Source organism: Echeneis naucrates, chromosome 23 (genome assembly GCF_900963305.1).
Source record: "Echeneis naucrates chromosome 23, fEcheNa1.1, whole genome shotgun sequence".
NCBI lineage: Eukaryota > Metazoa > Chordata > Actinopteri > Carangiformes > Echeneidae > Echeneis > Echeneis naucrates.
Window position 1 is genome coordinate 6,032,812 of NC_042533.1, and position 20,402 is coordinate 6,053,213.

The 20,402-nt window shown below is 40.1% G+C and overlaps 2 protein-coding genes across 3 annotated transcripts in view; both read right to left on the reverse strand.

The window, feature by feature from the left end:
- Positions 1 to 331: 331 nt before the first annotated feature.
- ucn3l (urocortin 3, like) lies at positions 332 to 1,668 on the reverse strand. Of its 2 annotated transcripts, XM_029494746.1 has the most exons (2): positions 1,207 to 1,668; positions 332 to 963 (listed from the first exon to the last, which is right to left on the reverse strand). In XM_029494746.1, exon 2 carries the CDS (start codon positions 951 to 953, stop codon positions 510 to 512), a length of 444 nt encoding a protein of 147 aa, XP_029350606.1. In that variant the 5' UTR covers positions 954 to 963; positions 1,207 to 1,668; the 3' UTR covers positions 332 to 509. The 2 variants fall into 2 exon arrangements, with proteins under 2 accessions (XP_029350606.1, XP_029350605.1); XM_029494745.1 differs by lacking the exon at positions 1,207 to 1,668 and having other exon boundaries at positions 332 to 1,149.
- Positions 1,669 to 3,866: 2,198 nt separating this feature from the next.
- The window catches only part of col7a1l (collagen type VII alpha 1-like), a 50,757-nt gene continuing 34,221 nt past the window's right edge, over positions 3,867 to 20,402 (reverse strand). The window contains exons 71-108 of the mRNA XM_029495699.1: positions 19,915 to 20,118; positions 19,503 to 19,610; positions 18,470 to 18,514; positions 17,898 to 18,002; positions 17,466 to 17,522; positions 17,141 to 17,242; positions 16,970 to 17,026; positions 15,758 to 15,811; positions 15,629 to 15,682; positions 15,479 to 15,517; positions 14,785 to 15,375; positions 14,650 to 14,685; positions 14,014 to 14,040; positions 13,857 to 13,916; positions 13,373 to 13,498; positions 13,198 to 13,269; positions 13,030 to 13,065; positions 12,860 to 12,919; positions 12,602 to 12,646; positions 12,464 to 12,499; positions 11,484 to 11,519; positions 11,153 to 11,209; positions 10,735 to 10,806; positions 10,402 to 10,473; positions 10,273 to 10,308; positions 10,095 to 10,175; positions 9,948 to 10,001; positions 9,781 to 9,834; positions 9,599 to 9,661; positions 9,451 to 9,513; positions 9,177 to 9,293; positions 8,227 to 8,304; positions 7,642 to 7,695; positions 7,477 to 7,525; positions 6,259 to 6,477; positions 4,883 to 4,954; positions 4,199 to 4,372; positions 3,867 to 4,082 (exon numbers count right to left, since the gene is read on the reverse strand). Coding sequence (XP_029351559.1) covers positions 4,063 to 4,082; positions 4,199 to 4,372; positions 4,883 to 4,954; positions 6,259 to 6,477; positions 7,477 to 7,525; positions 7,642 to 7,695; positions 8,227 to 8,304; positions 9,177 to 9,293; positions 9,451 to 9,513; positions 9,599 to 9,661; positions 9,781 to 9,834; positions 9,948 to 10,001; positions 10,095 to 10,175; positions 10,273 to 10,308; positions 10,402 to 10,473; positions 10,735 to 10,806; positions 11,153 to 11,209; positions 11,484 to 11,519; positions 12,464 to 12,499; positions 12,602 to 12,646; positions 12,860 to 12,919; positions 13,030 to 13,065; positions 13,198 to 13,269; positions 13,373 to 13,498; positions 13,857 to 13,916; positions 14,014 to 14,040; positions 14,650 to 14,685; positions 14,785 to 15,375; positions 15,479 to 15,517; positions 15,629 to 15,682; positions 15,758 to 15,811; positions 16,970 to 17,026; positions 17,141 to 17,242; positions 17,466 to 17,522; positions 17,898 to 18,002; positions 18,470 to 18,514; positions 19,503 to 19,610; positions 19,915 to 20,118 — 3,285 coding nt within the window. The 3' untranslated portion in view covers positions 3,867 to 4,062. The remainder of the gene's footprint in view (positions 4,083 to 4,198; positions 4,373 to 4,882; positions 4,955 to 6,258; positions 6,478 to 7,476; positions 7,526 to 7,641; positions 7,696 to 8,226; positions 8,305 to 9,176; positions 9,294 to 9,450; positions 9,514 to 9,598; positions 9,662 to 9,780; positions 9,835 to 9,947; positions 10,002 to 10,094; positions 10,176 to 10,272; positions 10,309 to 10,401; positions 10,474 to 10,734; positions 10,807 to 11,152; positions 11,210 to 11,483; positions 11,520 to 12,463; positions 12,500 to 12,601; positions 12,647 to 12,859; positions 12,920 to 13,029; positions 13,066 to 13,197; positions 13,270 to 13,372; positions 13,499 to 13,856; positions 13,917 to 14,013; positions 14,041 to 14,649; positions 14,686 to 14,784; positions 15,376 to 15,478; positions 15,518 to 15,628; positions 15,683 to 15,757; positions 15,812 to 16,969; positions 17,027 to 17,140; positions 17,243 to 17,465; positions 17,523 to 17,897; positions 18,003 to 18,469; positions 18,515 to 19,502; positions 19,611 to 19,914; positions 20,119 to 20,402) is intronic.

The window sequence follows — 20,402 nt, forward strand, 5'->3', positions numbered from 1 at the left end:
GATACTGATACTGTTAAAACTCTACAAATCTGCAACGCTGCACTACTACATAAGATGCACCATAAATAAAACGTTAGAAATATATTTCAGTAGTAGTAATGGCTTCGTAAATGTGACACTTCTAGTCAAGTATATTTGTCAATCAAATTTTGATTATTCTTAACAGAAAAAAAAAAAAAAAAATCAAGATGCATCATCCAACTTCTAGACCCAAATTTCATTAGTTTGCATCGTTTATTGGCCTTTAATAGAGTTTTTCTAAAATAATAATAATAATAATTAAAAAAAAAAGCAAAAAGGAATAGAGATTTGAATCCAAAGGACCTTTCACACGAGAGCAATTAAGTTATCGCGATATAACGAAAGCTTATTTCACCTGAAGTATGAGCGGGTATTTCAGAGAAAACACCGTTTCCCTGGAAAGACAAATCAACACAATTACCTTAAAAGTGAATACGAAGTAATTCACTGGTCATGGCTGTCTGGTAAATGAAGGCAGTCCAACATGTTCACTTTCTCCGGCCGATCTGCGCCAGGAGACGCGCGTTCTCCGCCGCTTTGGCTCTCAGGGTCTTGGCCTTGGCCACGTCAAACAGGACGTTCATGATGTTGGTCGGGACGTCCAGGGACAGGGTCAGTCTGCTCCTCCGGTCCCCTTTGCTGCTGTTACGGACCATCTGCCCTCTGAGCTTCGTCCTACTCACGAAGCGATAGTTTGCTGGAGTTGACGTCCTTTTTTCTCGGCTGGACTCGGCGGAGGAGGAGGTGAGATAGTCGGCGGGCTGCAGCAGCGACCCCCAGCCCGGCTCGTCTTCGTCGCCCCGGAGCCCGATCGGCACCTGGTCGTCATCGCACAAGAGGTCCGAGCGGGTCTGGTAGAGGCGGAGACACAAGCCGGAGGTCGGCGTGCAGAGCACCAAGAGCAGCAGCAGGGTCTTCAGGGACGACAGCATGCTGCTTCGTCTGGGAGCAAAGACAGGAGGAAGAGTCACTACTCGACTTTTCTTCTTGATCTGAGTTCTCATTCTGACAGAGAACAGAACGACAATGAAGTGTAAAGTTACTCTTTAAACTGCTCTGACAAGCACCGCCAGCTTTGCATTTAGATCAAAATAAACAACAACAGTTCAGAAAAGTGGGCCATCAATGAATGAGTAAATGCAATTGGGTCACACATTCGTAAGAAATATATTTAATCCAACTTACCACTCGTGTCTTACAATAAAAAAGTCAGAGAGGCCAGTCAACACGAACTCCTTCAAAAAATAACTAAACAAAAAAAAAAAAAAATCCTGAGGAGTGAAACTCTGATCAGAAGTCCTGATGAGCTAACAGAGTGTGGAGGTCAGCAGCGCGCCCCGTCTGACCAGCAGTGTCTCCCTCATCCATTTAGTAGGAGCCATCAAACTGCAGCCCTACGCCAGCAACGACGTCATCCCGTTGACATGTTGCTTTGCTATGAACTGCCATTGGCTATGATGCAGTGATGTAGTGGCAAAAAAAAAAAAAAAAAGAAAGTTGGTTCTTTAAATGTGACCTGCTGTCGGTAAGCATGGGGCATCACGAACACAGACAGTCAGGAGGAACTTTCACTTTTCATTCAGCCTGACACTTTGTAGTTTCAGTGCAGATATGTTCACCCCTTAAATCAACCATCTGCTCACCATTCAGAGATTTTACTCTAAAAAAAAAAAACAACAACAAAAAAAAAAACATGTCTTAGCAGGACTCACATTCAGGACCAAGGACAGCTCCACCCAACACTTAAACGCAAATACAGGAAGTGAAGAATTAAAAAGGATCCACATAAAGATTAATCATAGCAATAAAGATTAAATGGGATATAATAACATGGCAATTCTAATAGGAGTGCTAATGATGAGAACAATAACAATTGCAGCAGTGGGTGCAGAGCGGGATCATGATTCACAGATCCAGACTCTGCAGCTACAGGGGGAGATTTACCTGCAGAAAGCAACAGGAGTCTTCACGAGTTTTAAAATTAAGACCACTCTCAAAATGGTGAGAGTTGTCCCCAGGATTTAATAAAAAAAAAAAAAAAAGGTTTGATGGGAAAGGAGCCTGATAATCAGGAATTGCAGTAATCCAGCCTGGAAGTAATAAAGGCATGGGTTAGCTTTTCAGCATCCCGGTGAACCAGAATGTCCCCGATTTTTGTAATTTATTGTAGATGTTCTTGAAGTTTCATTGTTAAAGGGCTTAAGCTGATCAAAGATATCCAATCTAATGCACATTTAAACACTACGCTATCTAAATGTACATTAGTTTCTTAACAATGCAAACACCCCTATAAAATATCACAGGGGATCTTAATGCATTGAAACTTCCATCACTATTTGGTTTCAACATTCACATAGATTTTCCAATCAGATTCCTCCACTGACATCCACTGACACAGAGATGATTATTTATTTTCTTTGAAGTTCAATTTTGTGAATGATACAGCAGAAAACATTTTGTAATAGTGGGCTGCATCTGAGATTTGCACACTGCATATATGATTTCTGAAACAGGAAAGATGGCTGACATGTCTGGAGAAGATTGTGTTTTAATTAAAAGTGTGAGGGCACATGAAACATGCAGTGCAGAAACCACCCGCAGTGCTGTGCACTGCCACTTCAAGACGAACAAAGAGCAGGGAACGACTGTGAGGATCAAAGGGTGCTGGGTCAAGCTCTAATGAGCAACTTCATTGTAGGATTAATATGACTGTCGTCTTCACGGCTGGGGTAATCACAGTCTGTGACACACTGTGCAATGAGATGTCCTCCCACTCCTGCCTCCACTCAGCAGCTGATCTCTGAAATGGAATTGCCCCTTCCTAACTTCAATGGGAAGATTGTTGTTATTCCATTGGATCTTATTTCCTCTGCATTAAGGCCTTTGCTTGGCCAATGTGCAAAGGTGCACCAGCCACACTGTACAGTCAAGCCATTTTTAACAAGCAATAGAAAAGCATGAGGCACTTTCACTTCTGTCTTGATACAGAGATGTGTTGCTTTGCTGTCACTAATTAAAACTTTCTAGTGGAAAAATAATCAAAGTCATTCAGGGCTGTACTATTCACCAACTAGCCAATAGTTCTTGTGGTTCTTAAAATGTTTAGAACTCAAGATAAAAAAATTGCATTACATTACAGAGCTGAATCACAACTAATATGAAGGAATCCTGGAAGGCTTGTCAGTGAAAGTCTCCTGTGTCACCTGGAGGTAATATAAAATTTGCTTTCAATACTGACTTACGTCAGTGAGCATCCTTTAGCACGAACAGACTTGAAAATAAGAACCCTGGTAGCGGAGATGGTGCAGCACGATGCACCAAAGATGCTAAATTAAAACACTGAACGTTGGCATGCAAATTCAGCCGGGAAAAACAAGCAAACATTACGGAATCCTGCTCAAAAGATCGACCAATGAAAAGCTGGTGATTTAAGTTGTGTCGTGTATTTTTGTGTGTCAAACTGCCAAAAAAATAAAAAAAGAAAGAAAAATGCAAGCTGCCCCCACAGGAATCCCTGCCCACGCAGGAATCCCCTGCCACTGCTGCGTTGGTCTGACGGAGAGTCCTAAAATCAGTCCCTGCGTGATCTCCCTCACTGGGCCCCTGTTGGCCCCTTCATCTGGCTCCCAGCCTGACCCATAACACCCCCTGCCAAAGCAACATATGTAGTGTTGGAGGTGGCAGCAGGCAATCAGCCACCAGCTTCTTATTTTTTCACACCACACAGCATGCACAACAATTGACATAATATAAGAAACGTTCTTCATGAAGACAGAGCTACTGCAGGAAAATGTGGGCTGGAACGACACAGGAGACGGATTTAATCCCTTTTGACATTCAAAAACTCAGTCTAATGTCAGTCTATTTAAAAAATTAAAGAATGACATCACATTCACATTTTGATTTCCAACTATTTGTTCATATGCTAAATCTAGAATCAGCTTTTAAAATCTATAAATAAAAGAAATATAAAACACATAATAAAATTTTTTTTACACAATTATGTACAAAAAAGTGACATCTGGCCTGGGGTGGTTGTCCTCATCTCCAGGGTTCAGAGCCTGAGTGTGAAGAGAATATTATCTTTTAGTGACCTCTTTTATATCTACAGAATTCCCACACACACACATAAGAGATTGAATCAGATCGACTCTTATATAAGGTTTATGCCATGTACCTCTCCTCTCCATCCCACACCAACTCTGGCACTCTTGTCTTGAGGAGAATCTGTTTCGGTTGCCACCACAGCCCCCGTATACAAATGGCCTGCACTCTCCTGAGCGAGGGTGGAAGTACCAGAGCAGAACATAGTCTGAGCAGGTCCCTTCTGACATGGGCTCCAGGCAGCGCTCTGTCATTGAAAATGCATGTGAGAAGAAAAAAGGAAGTGTGGGAACAACAATAATGATTAAAAAAAAGTTTAAGCTGTCCTACAAAATAGGATGCTGCAGATTCATGCAATTTTTCCAAAAGTGCAGCTTTTGGATGTGAATGAGCAACCATCAGCTGAGCAGCTGCTTTCTATTAACTTGTTGTCATCAATTATGACGCAAATAAAAGCTCATCACGTTTTCTCTTATACATAAGATCTGCTATTTAACTTCATGTTTTTGTTTTTAAACTGCCTCATAAAATTTTGCACTGGCAGGCTTCATCTCTTCATTCTTGGATTAAATTTTGCTCTTATCATTCTCTCCCACCTTGTGCTCTTAATAATCAACTCATTACTCATAGATGAAACATGAAATATGAAGAGAAACTGAAAAAAATAAAAGCTTTGATATACAGAGCAAGTAATCAGGAAGGAAAGAAGAGAGGAGGAAGACAGACAAGGAGGAAATCAGTTGTCTTGGCCACTCACCAGCAGTGTTTGCTCCAAATACTCTTCTTTTCTGTCTCAGTCCCCACACCATAGTCCTCTCCTCAACAGAATCTGAAGCCCGGAACAAAACTATTGAACCATCGTGGACCCAGAAGGACCAACATTTAAAGGTACAATACGTATCTGGTATGCAAACACAATGGAAATATTTTATGTTTCATTAATGGTCAAAATCAGATGTTTTGATCCACTTTAAAGCCAATTTTTTGATGCGCCTTTTACACCTGGATTGCATGTGAACTAAACAAAGGACTTTAGCCATCGGCTCTCTGGATCTTAAGATATCAGAGAAAAAGCCAAGCTAATGTTACCCAGCTTAACTGAGCCTGAGAGCATCCGAGCTTTAATCCCTCATAAAGACTTTGACCTCCTGACCTTTCTGCTCTGACACAATAAACTGTGTGAAGAGTTTGGATGAATTAAGTATGTGCTGAAAGAACACTTGTCATCTTTCTGTTTGTGTCGTGATGCAATACAGCATGTTTCTTGCCTTTTGGAGCCACAAAGATTAAGAACAGTGCAGAGGCTGCTGAAAGTTTAAGTCTCCAAAATAAATACTGGAACTGTGGTCCGCTGTGCACATGAATGATGCTTTCAAATGATTGTAGTTTATGAATAAACATGCTGACTTTGACGATGGGCAATAACAGACTCACTCTCTGATTCACTTTTCTGGGTATATTAATGCAGAAAGATATTCTTGCCTGGAGGGTGGAGCTCACTAATGAGTCTCTTTTGTGCTTTCCACAGGATGACCTTTTGTCTAACTTTATGGTTGCTTCTGGATATGTATTGATGCTGATGGCAACACTTTAGGAGATGATGTTCAAGGAGCATCTTGGAAAACATACATTTCTGACGAGTGATGTGACCTGTAATGTTGCAGATATGTCAACATTTGGTCTTAATGTTAGGCTACAAAGACGCTGCATGACTGATGTCTCTTAAGAGTGAAAGCTGCAGTGCTTAGTGACAGTTAGTAGTGAATGCAATGAAAATTATATTTTTGTATTAGCACACTGTTTTCTAATCACAAGGTTTTAGCCGACCCTTGAGAACTCACAAGTACCTCTCTTCACTTATCCTTGAAAAATGGGACGGTTTTGGTGATAACATTGTCCTCATGATGAAGAAGTCACTGCAAACTCAACTTACAAACGAGAAAAATACATCCCAGCTGTCAAACATAATTACAACATTAGTAACCAGTAGGCATTTGGCCATATTGTAAATCTGTTGAGGGGACAACTGGGCAATTTTGAAAATGGTCCCTGGCATCTGTGTGCTTGGCCAGGGGCTCGGACCCTGCTAACACTAACTGGTGTGGGCACTTAAAGCATGATCGTTCATTTTACCAGTGCGATTAAGCAGCATTCCTTCTTCTCTGAAGACCACGGGATCAAGAGTGGTCACTTTTTCCACCTTGTCTCCAAATTCTTCCTCTTCCACTTGTTCACCTGCTTCTTCTGGTCCTTCACGAGACGTCGCTTCACCCTCTGGCTCACGTTTCGTGTCAGTCACTGTGGCTGTTCCATCTGGATCCACAGACTTTACCAAGAACTTGTATTCCAACCCTGAAATGATAGAAACATGAAAAACACAGTTTGACTCATATTGTCTGAAGAGCATTTTTAGTTGTTTCTGACATGTCCTATATTTTATTATTGTTATGCTGTTAGAATTTGATATCAGATCGCATGGCTTAATGCATATATAAAAACTAAGTGGAACTGTATATTTCTAACACTTTTCACACCCATTTAAACCAGATATTTAAATGAAATAGAGACAAAGATGTCTACAAATCACTAATGAATGGCTCAAAAGCTTCACTGAGAACAAATACATTTTGAAATGAGTTTTAAATAATTTAGTAGCCAGAACAGGAAAAGACAAATTGCCACAAAACTTGAACCTGGACCTGTGTGAGATCTGCAAAAAAACTGGTACAATAAGACTTTCTCACACATAACAATTTGTCAAAGTCAGGCAAGCACATGTTTTACTAATAACATTAACAACGGCCCCATTATACTTAAGTGCCCCATTAAACAAATCCTAACAATGTGACAGTGGGAACTGCAGCTGAAATAGCTGAATGGATCATTAACTTTATTATTTATAACTTTTCTTTTCGTGCTATGACATCAAATGTGTAATGGGGGTAAAAAAAAAAACAGCTACTGCACAAAGTTTGACAATAGACAGAGCCATCCCTTAAGTATGTTGCAAGAGTGTGGATTCTTGGTGAGGCGTCCCACTTAATGGTAGTCTGGTGTTTGTGAATGGCTCGACCGTTGCTGGCACCACAGTGTGTGTGTTCCTCTGAGAGAACATAACAGATGGCACAACACACACGGGTGCCATGCTGCTGCCACAGGAGCTCTACAACAAACAACCACACAAGTACACATGCACCCACGCACACACACGCACAATATGCAGGCCCACCTACAGGCACATTAATGCATTCTTAGATAAATGCACAGAAAAGTACAAGCACACATATTGTATGGGGCTCAAAATTTATGATAACACCCCTATAAGTCAATGAAACGCTAACGCACACTTACCACACTTTTCTGACACCTCCTGAGTGACTAGCTCCTTCACCTCTGCAGCCTTGACAGAGAATATGTGATTCAGACATTTCACTCACTTGGATGTTTTGACAACTTAGTATTTACATTTTCAATATATGTGTGTTACAGTGTGTTTTTTGGGCGATAAACACATACTGAGAGTCCGGGCTCTCCTTTCTCCCCCTTTGCTCCTCCAGCCCCATCTATGCCCTTCACAAAACAGCACAGTTAGAGAAAATTAAAGCTTTTCTGGTGAAGATTTTCACTTCAACAATAGGTACAACAACAAAAACACATGTTAAAATCATCATGTGTAGTGGCATTCCCTACAGTAGTGTGGCGCTTTGACTGTGGCAACTAACCCAACCAGGAAAAACACCAGGCTGACAAAGTAACATAGCAGCTAGTGGTTGAACATAGTTGAGGATTTAGCAGGTAAAGGTGGGCAACTAACTGGAGAAAAAAAGAAAAATTGCTCTGTTTCTGCAGGATGGGTAAATGAGCATTTGTGCAACTTAAATCTGATATTATGGCACTGCTGCATTTACAACTTCTACGAGAGAAACAACATCCGCTGTAAGAGCTGCTGGTGAATTCAGTCTGCGCTGCACTTGTGGAACACTAAGAAAGGCTTTTTGCTGTCCTCAATCACGCCATTGATGTGAAGTGTTAGAGGAGTTGGTGGAAATCAAGTCAGCTTTTTGTCCAAGTGTGTTTTTGAAATGCTGATAGGACTCTCACAGTCTTTCCTCTTTGTCCTGGTATCCCCGGTGCTCCCCTCTGACATGGCTTCGATCTGCCTCTTCTGCCCATCTCCCCCTGTTTAAAAAAACCAAGGGCACGCAGAGGGAACACATTGTGAGCTTTGAAAGTCTTTCTATCAATCAACAGGAAAAAGATATCCATAGCAGCACATCTCAATTTAAGTATGCATCAATGACAGACCAATTTTATAATAGAAATTTCCATTCTGTGCATCAACATTAAGAGTGTGGTAATTGTAGTTGAAAGGAGCTAACTGAGTAAGATATTACTTGAAAGCTGCAGATAGAAATAAACCTATATATATCTAGATGTGTGATGACATGTAATGACATGTAATGACATGTCTCTCAGGCATGTCTGTATCTATTTCTGCAGTATACAGAGCACATGCTGCCACTCAGATACAGACATGGTGATGACTGTAATCAAGCTCAGCTCATCCTTCTCTTCTTTGTGTTCTGTCGCATGTTCACTCCGTTTTATCTGCAAGCAGGATCCATTTCTGTATTTAAAATATACATAAATGGATTTGTGAGATCTTCTCAATTAGCTTGAACAGCTGTGTCCTACACCACTAAAGGTCTGTCAGTTTAATGAACTGAGTGTGTGATTTTTTTTTACTAATAGAGTAATAATGAATCACAAAAGTAGACTTTAACTAATTTATACACATATCTCACCCACAGGACCGATACAATACTTTATACAGTAGCCTCTGATATTAACTAACGTGCTGAGTTGTACAATAATAAGTAATAATAATTATTATCACAATGCTTTATCAGTGCACCATAAACATAAAATCGGTTTGTCAGCCGGAAAGTCTGAAACCATTTTTCTGTGCGAAAGTGGTCTCAAACTTAGACCTCACTGTATAAGGCATACAATTATGTCTTCACCGTACATGGGGAGCAGCCATACTGAACCTTTGCTCCATCGTTTCCACGGGGACCTGGTGATCCTGGTGGCCCCTCATCTCCATCCCTTCCTGGACTCCCTGCTGATCCCTTAAAGCCCGGGAAACCTGGGAAACCTGCTGCACCCTGAATGAAGTCGGTGTGATAACACACCATGGCTCTATCATTCACACTCTCGGAAAATTACACATTAAAACATGAAAAAACTCAGAAAGGCTTATCCTTATCATGGGACTTGACTTGACTGACACACTCAGTTTCATTTTAAGCTTAATTTGCTCACCTTTTCCCCTTTCACCCCTGGATCCCCGTCCAAACCATTCGTCCCTGCTGATCCCTTGTCACCCTAAAATAAACATCATAAAATATAATACGAACGTATGTGTTTTGGGGAATAAACAAGTACAATATGGGCACATCTGAATATTTGCCTTGCGTCCTGTGTGTCCATTCAGTCCCGGTGTTCCAGGGATGCCAGTTAAGCCTGTATCTCCCTGGTTTATAAAGAAACCACATCAGCCATGTGAGCGACACAGAATTATCTAGATTACAGCATTTCTTACATAACTTTTAACTCTTCTTTGGTCTAGAGAGAATGCAATCAATGACTAACCTTTTCTCCATCCAGGCCTGGACTCCCGATGCGTCCAGGTAAACCTCTGAAGCCCTGGAAAAGCAAGAAGTACAACAGAGTGTGATTACAAAAACAAGCTAGCTGAAGTTGAAGTTGTAAATACGACAAACTGTGAAACAACTGCGACAAATAATAGCTGTCTCCACCTTTTCTCCTTTCTCTCCTTTTTCTCCTGGTAAGCCTGGTTCTCCTGCATTACCCTGTGTGCAAATACAACAAGAAAATGACAGATTAAATACAGAAATTAGAATGATAAAGGATCATTGTAAATGAAGATATGTTTTTCAGCTTACCTGATCACCCTTTTGGCCTTGCAGTCCTATATCGCCTTTGTCTCCTTTGGCCCCATCAACTCCATGATCTCCATTGCGACCCTTAAATCACATCATGTGTATTACAATATGAGGTCTCCTCAAGCTACACGAAACATTGCATCCAAAATGTTGTATATTAAAATAAATGAATGATCACCATCACTCCATTGAGGCCTGGCTCTCCTGGATCTCCCTGAAGAAAAGAAAACAATTTCTACATCTTAGTGTAGTAATAAAGTGCCGGATGCTCAACAGTATAAAGATATTGCAGTGACATCCTTCTTACCTTCTGGCCTACAGGTCCTCGAGCTCCAAACCGTCCCAGTGCGCCCTTAGTGCCTGCATCCCCCTTCAAGCCCTTTAATGGTTTAAGATTGTTAGTTTAATAGTTCCATATCACTGATTCATTTTAATTCAAATGACACATGCAGTCCCGCTTATTATAAATGTAATCATCAGCCAAGCTGTTAACTGTCACAGAGATGCCATCATGTCTGGTACTATTATTGCCGTGGAGCTGTCCATTAGTCTGCCACTGAATCATCATCACATCAGTCTCTAAATGTCTTGAGGGAGATATTTGTGTTCTTACGAGTTTAATATGCATAAATTTTATCACCTTGACTCCAGGAGGACCATCCTCACCCTTTTCTCCTTTATCGCCATCAAAACCTGGTGGGCCACGCTCACCCTAAAATGAAACAACCACATAATGCTTCTTGCTTTTTTTCTGTTTACTTTGTTTGTTTTCGATATATTTGAATATTTATAGCTTTATTAAAACTTTTATCTTGGATTCCACATGTAGTTTTTAAGCTGACAGCCATTGATTTTTTTTTTTAACTTTTGTCACTCACTCATCATTTATTTGCCGTATGTGGATTTGTCCACCTGAATGCAACTGTCATTGTAGAGTAATATAAAGCTGTATTGAACTGTGCAAAAGCTAGATGGCAAAGATATTCATGTCACTTTAACTTGAATATGAACTTACTGCTCCAACAGGATACATGAATATTCTTTCAAACGTATCTTACCGCCACCCCTTTGCTGCCCTTAAATCCACGGGGCCCTTGAATTTGAAGAACACTCCCCTGCAGGAAGGAATTTAATTGTGAATTAATGGTAAAACTGAATGTGATCTGCAACGAATAATACTGTAATTAATGCGGATTCACACAGACACACGTATACAGCTGTGAATCTCCTACACTTGTATCTGATCCTGTATGATACACAATATGTCTTGTCATCAAGCACACCCCATGTGAAGCCCTGTTGTTATTTGCTTAATAAGCTATAATAAATCAGCGCAAAGGCTAAACACACTCTGATTTTCTGACACAGAGCAACAAAAAATCATCATACCCTTTCTCCTCTGACTCCAGGTAACCCACGGTCTCCCTGAAAAGAAACATGATTCTTCACAGTGATTTCAAGAGTTATTTCAGTTGTTCCAGCACAAGTAAAGATTACTTCCAACTTCGATAACATGTCACAACAAGATGTTGTAGACGACTTGGCCACAGTTTAGTGGCATCTAATGGGAAGGAAGAAGAATGGATGAAGAAACAAACTAATCGAAGGCAGACTGATTGACAAGTGACATCACTCCTGTCGACACCGCCTGCACCTCTTAGAACTTCACAATGAATGAGAAATTGTCATCACAGAAATGAAAGGAACATCATACCTCACTAGTGATACACAGCAGTGAGTCATTTGTACTTATAGATAATGAATATAAAGACAGCTATGGTCAAAGAGTTTATTGATCCTCCAGCATCTCAGAAGTCGCAGCCTGTTCTGTGAACTGTGATGAAAGGATTTTACAGGGAGCTGCTGCGCACATAGAAAACAATGAGATTCAGGGGTGTGGTTGAACACACTATTGTGGTAAATGAGGTCAGAAAACAACAAGAATGGTTGAAAGTATATGCAGGCTCTATTATAGCAGGCTGACAGTGATGTTGGCACAGACAGGCGTCAAGATCTATCAGGGAGACAATCTTCTCCAAGGAGGAGAAGACCTACCTGCTGTGCTTGGTGCATGTAATATTTTTGTTATATTATTGGAACATCTTCTTGACACAACATGCTGTTTCTTGGTAAAGAAAAAAAAAATCCACTCAACAAAAAAAAAAAAAGCAGCTGATCAAAGGCATGATTTTAGAGTTATTGTCTCCCCTTCTTCAAATGATTCATAGGGACAGTGTTCCCAAGTGTGAAGATGTTTGGAGTAATTTAAATTTCATCCAATTCCTCAATTTATCAGAGTACCTGGTGGCTGAGGTAACCACGTTGGTTGAGTGAACATAGCTGTGACAAACTGTCAAATAACACCTCACCTTTTCACCTTTGCTGCCACGCAAGCCTTTTGGACCCTGATAAAAAAAAAAGGTAAAGGACATCATAAGTGATAATCTACTGTGATCTTTAAGCAAAATTTATAATAACTAGTATGGTTTTGAATAAAAGTTGTTTACTATATTCCCTGGAGTTCCTTTAATGCCTGGTGGGCCTTTTTCACCCTAAAACAAATAAAATATTTTAGATTTTCTGCACAGTCCACCAACATCACTGACAGTGGTACATATTTAAAGAACTTAAGGGAAGATCTGTGAGAAGACAAAGGCTTTATTGCACGCACATCTTGGGGAGTAAATGCTAATTTCCATTCAAAATAAGCTAAAATGAGGAATCTAAACATTGACTTGACTGGTGAAAATGTGTCATGAACTCGCCTTTCTGCCTGGAAATCCAGTCAAGCCCCTGGCACCAGGTTCTCCTGGAATACTGTCACCCTGAGGAAAACCAGTGAGAATAAATAAACAGCTCAACAGTCTCACAACGTTATGTTGAAGTCATGGACCAAATACAAGAAAGTTAAGTGTCATATATGCAGTAGTGGTACCTTTTCACCCTTTCCTCCAAGTACACCAGATGGACCCTTTGAAAGAGACAAGCAGTGATATAATTAGGCACAATCAAAGAGAAGTGGGAAGAATAACTTTAGCTCCAACAAGCTGCAGGTGAGCAGCTTTACTAGATGTGATCACTTGTATAATTTGCATTCTCTTACTGGAGTTCCTGGCGCTCCTCGAGGTCCAGGAGCTCCAGGCGATCCGTTCTTTCCCCTTTTGCCTCGATCGCCCTGCATCAACACACAAACATCTTATGTGTCTTCTAACCCAGAGGCACAGCCGTCTTTGTTCACTGAACACCTTTTACTCAACCAAAGAGAGCTAAATGATCACCTCTCTGCCTGGTTCCCCTGTGTCGCCTGGGGGGCCCCGAAAGCCCGTGGAGCCTTGGATGCCTGGGTTACCATGGATACCCTGGATGCCCTGAGCACCAGGAGGCCCTGGCTCACCTGGTTCACCCTGAGGTGAAACAGAGAGCAGAAGATAGGGACAAGTTAAATAGTTGGAACATAAGTACATTGTTGAAGGTCACATGTAAAATTATTATTCAGCTCTTTTGTAATTTATAAGCAATTGCGCTAAAATATTTTTTTTTCTTTGAACAAGTCAAAAGGTCAACCAAAACCTTTAAATGAATATGTGAGCCATTGAGCCAATTAAATTCCTTTAATTAAAACTGTGATGAAAAACAAAGTCAATCAAAATAAATGTGATAGAAAAGTGCCGTGAGGATTAATTGATTCAGTGGGGACGTTGCAAGTGAGCAGCTGCTTGTGTTTTTTGTTTTCTCATGCGTGATGAAAGAGGGCCATTTCACCTTCTGTCCTGGAGGACCAGCTTGGCCTTCTGGACCTCTGTGGCCTATTCCTGGCTCTCCCTAAACACACAAAACAAACATGGCTGCACGACGTCTAACCCTTAAAAAAACATCATCACCTCATACTGAAAGCTGTGTTGCGCTATATGGTCTTTACCTTTTGCCCCTTTTCACCAATTTCACCCTGGGGAAAAAAAAAAAAAAGGCACATCAGTTAGAGAGATGGCTACTTTTTCAAGCACCGAAACAATCACAGTGGAATTTGGAGGAAAAAAAAAACATGGGCAGAGTTTAACTGGGGGAATTATTAAAGTCTGCTTTAATCGACTGTCTCACAGTTGACCAGAAATAGAGCACAGGGGACATCAAAGGCCTGGACTCAACTGTCTTCACTGACAGGCGAGACGAGACAGAGCTCCCTGAGCCCTGATGTCATTTGCTGATGCAATGCGGGTAGGCGGGGAGAGCGCTGATGATATTTTTATGAACTGGTGGCACATGGCGTGCGGGGACTGTCATTGTGGCTCTGTGATCTCGGGCTGGTGATGATAATGATTTTAATCAGTGTAATGAGAGCTGTGATAGCACAACGGAGGGATATAGTTCATACACAAGAAGGACTAAATGTGCTCACTTTCTCACCTTCAGCAGGGTTTAGCCACACAGATTTATACAGTCAGGTCTTTGTTTCTAAGGTGTCTGCCTCACAGGCGTAAATGGGATTTACATAAAAAGAAAGTAGTCCCAATGAAATGTGCCTACAGTGTGGTGTTTTTAAAATATCTTTAGTCACCTTTCGTCCTGGTTGTCCATTCTCTCCTTGTTGTCCCTATTACACACAAAATGGATTAGAATTAAAAAAAACAAACAAAAAAAAAAACAACAAAAAACTGGGCATTGATTCTTCAGGTGGATTTTGTGTCCTCACCTTAAGGAAGAAATACTCTGGAGGGTACGGGTATGGCTGTCCATTTTCTTCATCATAACCCCCCCCTCTCCCCCTCTCCATCTCCAACCTCCTCCTCTCCCATTCCTCCCTCTCCAAGTTTCTCTCCTGCCCTGTCTCTGTCCTCTCTCTCTCCAGCTTGGCCTCCCTCTCCCGCTCCATCTCCTTCCTCTTCATTTTTTCTCTCTCCAGCTCAAGCTCGGCCTCCCTTTCCCTCTCTAGCTCCTTTCTCTCCCTCTCCATTTCCAGTCTCTCTTTCTCTCTCTGCCTGTCCAGATCCTCTTCCTCCTCCTCCCTTCTTCTCTCTTGATCAAAGTCTTCCTCTGCATCCCAGTCGAAGTCTCCGCTCCTCTCCTCCTCATAGACTGGATCAGGGACTGTTTCTGGATATCCATTGGGCTCTAATCCTTTATCTTTTCCCATTTCCCAGTCTTCAACTTCTTCAGCTTTAGTCAGTTCATCCCCTCCACGCTCTATGTCTGAATCTTCTGTCTCTCTGTTTGTCTGCCTCTCTCTTCTTCCTTGCCTGTCCACCCTGGTGTGTGATTGAAGATTAGGCTTTTCTTGCTTTTTCTGGAAAAAAGATTTTTTTTTTTTTTTTTTTTTTATGAGATGCGCTGTCTGAATTTCAGTGAAAGTCATGACCTATGTAGTGGTGCTAATACTGCAGACTTACATTGAAGCTGTTGTAACCTTGAGCTCCAGACAGCAGATGCTGAAATTAAAATGAAGAGCTCCGTCTTATATGGGGTTCAAAGTGACCATGAAATTGTATTTTCATGTTTTATCCAGTTTTAATTTTCAAATATCTCGTGGAAGAAATTACTTTTTCTGCCTCCTTGAACCGATATTTTCTGCCAGGGGCTCCTGGCATGAACACCTAAAATGCAAATTTGATTACTAATGCCGTGTTTTTTTCTATGGATCTGTCTCTATAAAACCTTTGAAGACTTACCATCGACTCAGGCCAAGGGGCACCTCTTCTCACCCTAAATTGAGATTGAGGCATCTGCCAAGTGCCCCAAAACATTCATGAGCACAGAGGAATTGCAGTAGAGATAATGCACTGGTTTGTTGTGTATAATGGTAAAAATATAGGACACAGACTTGCTATTTTAACATTTTTTTACTGAAGGATACATGCGCAGAGAGGTTAAACAGACAATTCCATGAAAAATTTCACCAGTGAGAAGTGTTTGATTTGGCTACACAACTGCTTATATTCTGAATAAAGTCACTGGTATTCAAAGTATTTTTGGCAAAAAAAAAAAAAACACTAAACATTTATTTCAATAAATAGAATTTTACTACAATTTGACACATGGAAATATGCATTGAACTTATTGGTACATGTTTGAGGAAGATTATTTGTTGTTTGTCATAATAAATAAATTAGGAGTTGAAGACAGGTGGAGTAAAATTCAAGGCTACACTGTTATTTATACTGAATTAACTGGAGAAGGATCCCAAAAAATTCAACATCAGCGGTGCCTGGTTTTGTAAAAAGCTCCAATGAATTGTGTTATGGCCATGGCTTTGGGTGAGTGACATCGTCGCCGATGGGTCGTTGGTCAGGTTCAGGCCTCATCACCATCAACACAGTTCACAGTCTATTCACACTCTCCGCGTAGTGTGTGCTTTCTTATGAGTACTTAACGCTCTATAGTCACAGTCTCTTGGGAATTAAGAGATGTCCTGTTTAAAAAAAGGAGAGACATAGAGAGTATTAAAAGTAACTCTCCTACGTCTTATTAGTTCACTCAGAATATAGTATTTCTCATTCCCATTCAGACAAGCTTTAGAGAAATCATGCTCAAAGCATGCTGCTTAAAATCTTGTCCTGTCTCATGCTTCATCAGTATGCATGTATTTTTATTTATTTATTTTTTATTTAAAATCTGTGCTGGTATTTTTCCATTCCCATTTTATTTGCATTACGTTGGACAAACACATTTTTTGCACTGGTGAAATTTTCATTGGCAATAGAAAGCAGCAAAGTTTGGTTAGCTTGTAAGATGCGCTGCATTAGAGCAGGAGGAAATGAAGCATAGCCTTCATTTTGTTCAAGCATTTTGTTCAATTTCAGACCTCTTTGTTATGTAAAAGAGTTTTGCATTCCAAGGCATGCATAATACCAAGCCTGCAGGACTGAGAAATCAAACTCTACCTTGTATGGCTCTTCTGCAATGATGGGAGGTGTAGGTAGTGACACTTCATCCTGCTCCTGACAATAAATGGCAAATTAGCATGTGACAATGGAAGTACAGCTTCCAAGCGCAATATTCAGTTAAGGAAAAAGTTGAGTATGATGAATACATTTGAATAAATTTGTACTCACTGTTGCATATGTTCCTTCGTCTGAGAAGGATGTCAGGGCATGACTGGAGGTATCTGTCCATCTTTCTACCTGGACAGGGCTGTGTGTGGGTACATGTTCCTCCTTCCCAGATGAAAACAGGATAAAAATATTATTACTCCTCAGGAACATGAGAGCAGTGAATAACTGAGCTCAGCTGTCTCTGTGCTCTCTCCATCACAGTACTGCACAGCAGTGAATGAGTTTCTGACATTATTGATGCATAGCTGCATATAATAGCGAATCGCAAGCGTACACCAGTCCAGCTGATACAGAGGAGGGCTGTAGCTGTTTGAAGCAAGTTTACCTGTCTATAGTAGCTACTCTCCTGTGAGGCTGATGGGCCAACTGTGGAAAGTTCTTCCTGTTTCCAAGAAAATAAAATAAAATAAAAAAGAAGTCATCTCAACTTTTAAACACTCACAACCCACAGTGGATAATGTGCAGAGCAGATGCAGTTGGCTGAAAAGACAAACTAATGGAGTTTTAATAAATAATACAGGTAGTGGGTGTGTCATTAATCAACTCTCCAGTGTCTTATGTGGGCGCAGATATATTTCAGTCCCCAAAAGACACTGCTAGAAAAAAAAAAATGATTAGAAGTTTGACAAGGCTGTTAACAAGGCACCCATAAAGACAAAGCTCTAAATCTGAAACTACCCCACATCATCAATCATCATTTTAAAGTGAAGCTTCCCACTGCGCATCCACTTAGTCATGCACCGCAGCAGCTGCCTACCTCATATTCATAACTGTAGTCTTCACCATCATAAAACTCCTCCTCTTCTTCTTCTTCTTCTTCTTCCGCTCCTCCTTCTTCTTCTTGCTTGTCCTCCTCGCTGGTCTTTACATAAAGAGAAGAAGACAATAATTACAGGAAGATATTGTGATGGATCATCATTTGTCATTTGTGTGCATGACTGGACAACAACGATGCCAAGCGATTTCAAAGCGGCCCATTCATCAGATTTATCTCAGCTGTTATTAATACAATGAGAAGCACATGGACAATCAGACAAATGCATGCTTTTAGTTTTTCTTGCCATACCCTGTGCAAAACAACTGGTTAATTCTGTTTCTTAAACCTCAAAAAAGTATATTTATCATGGTTATTTTTATGAGACATTTAGTAGTATTTCCATTATTTCACTAAGGTTATGTTAATGTTATGTCATGGTAGCGATAGCCAGTGTTAGAGCCTGTGTTTGAGTTCTGCAGGGTGAGGTCGCTGTGTTAGTTGGTTTATCTTTAGTTGCAGTAAAAGTGCCATTAAGTTTCTGGGTTTAGTTCGACCCCTTCAAGGACATTTACCAGGCGTTGTCTCTGCCTCTTATGTCGTCCTTTATTTCCTTTGCCCTGGTTAAGAAGTTCACAGTCAGAGATAAGACAACATAAAGTTTCCCATGCTTCAGAAGTTGGTGACGATCGGGTATGAAACTATGAGTTGACACTGTAAGTTAAAGGTGATATTTAAGTGAGGAATAAGAAGTTAATAAATTTCAAAAATGAATGCAGAACCTTTAAATGAAGATGTTTAGGTGTTAAAGTTTAAACAAATTTAAACAGATCTAGATCTACTTGTATTTATTGGACCACACTTGCAGTTTTACATGTTTCAGCTCATTTATTACAAATCACTATATATTTCATTTTCATTGACCATTCAAAATGATTACATTATCTAATTTGATTCCAATATGTATTGATGCACCTTCTTTTTGTTCACAGTTTATTATAAAGCACACTGTGTTACGTATATAATGTGCTATACAAATCTATTTTTGGAGCATAAAGTTGTCATTGCCATGAATACACGAAAAAAAGAAATTGTTGACTTAATAAAGACAAATTCAGTCATAAAAATCAGCTAATATGGACTTTGAGAGGATTATTTATAAGAATTTTAACTCCACCTAGTACATTTATGAAATGCTCCAAAAAAAAAAAAAAAAAAAAAAAAAATCCAAAAGTACGGTCAAATAGTTACTGCAGCCTTTTTTTTGCAAGACACATTACAACAATCACTATCATAACAACTTGTTCGACCGCTCATTTGGATTGCTCTGGATTTTGGTCTTCTTAAAAACAGAGTTTGTTCTCCTTATGATCTAAGAACAGAGGATTGTAAAATGATTCTGGCCAACAGGACGTGAGCTAAAACATGAAGTACTAGTATGGTCCTTTATTAATATAATAGTTTTTAAGGACAATCACAAACCTTAATTATACTTGTTAAAATTAATCCAAGAGAATTTAATATTTTATGTTACATTTAATGAATAAAGAGATACTTCTGCTTGTCTTTAATCAGAGGTATTGATAACAATGACCATGGTGGCTTTACCTTCCCACGCTCCCTGTTCTTCTTCTTTTGCCCCACGTTCTTCTTCAGTGAGTCTTCTTCACTGAAGAGAACAGTCTCCTCTACCATTTCTGGTAACTCTGAAACCGTCTGACATCAACAAGACAATTAAACTTATTGACATTATCATCTGAAAAAGAAAATAATAATAATTATAATTGACCAAACTAAAACTCCATGTCAGAATTGTAGTGAAAGAATCAATAAGAGAGATTAAGGAAAAACTAGAAACAAAGTGTGAGGCAACCAGTATGAGTAATGTGTGACACCAAAGAGTATATCCCACAGTGCTCACACTTGAGCTGCCAGTTATGGTATACACAACTCAGTTGAAATTCAAGTGATGCTATTTTCAGTAACTTTAAAGCTACCATTCTTGATTGTAAAATATTACCTCCTGGGCCGCAGTATAATTGAAAGAAGAACCGACTACAGTTAGATTCAGTTTGAGTGACGGCATATTGCCACTTAGCCCGTCTACTATCGCCTTCTCTGTAGATCCCTTCAGCTTGGCATCACCCATGTCAAGCTCCTGCTCTCCATTTGGTCCGGTCACAGTCCACGAAGCAGGACCCTCTGCAGTTTCATTCGAAGGCTCCTTCATATGAAAAACACAGTTAATGGCACTTTCATGATGCACCCTTCATCAGATTAATTACAAAGACATTTTATGGAGATAAAAATTAAAGATGAAAACAACTATTCAAACACGACAGCCAGTGGGGTGTTTACATAGATTTGTTTTTTAAATTCACCTTTAAAATGTTTCAGTAATTTCCCCTCCTTTTCTGAAAGGAGAATTTTAAACCCAACATGGACATGGACTTTGTATTGCTGATATTGTTGTTGTCTGTATTATTATTATATAGTTAGTGTTTTACT

Excerpts from the sequence above, each read along its gene's own strand:
- ucn3l (XM_029494745.1), bottom strand. The coding sequence starts at position 1,025 with ATGAGAACTCAGATCAAGAAGAAAAGTCGAGTAGTGACTCTTCCTCCT.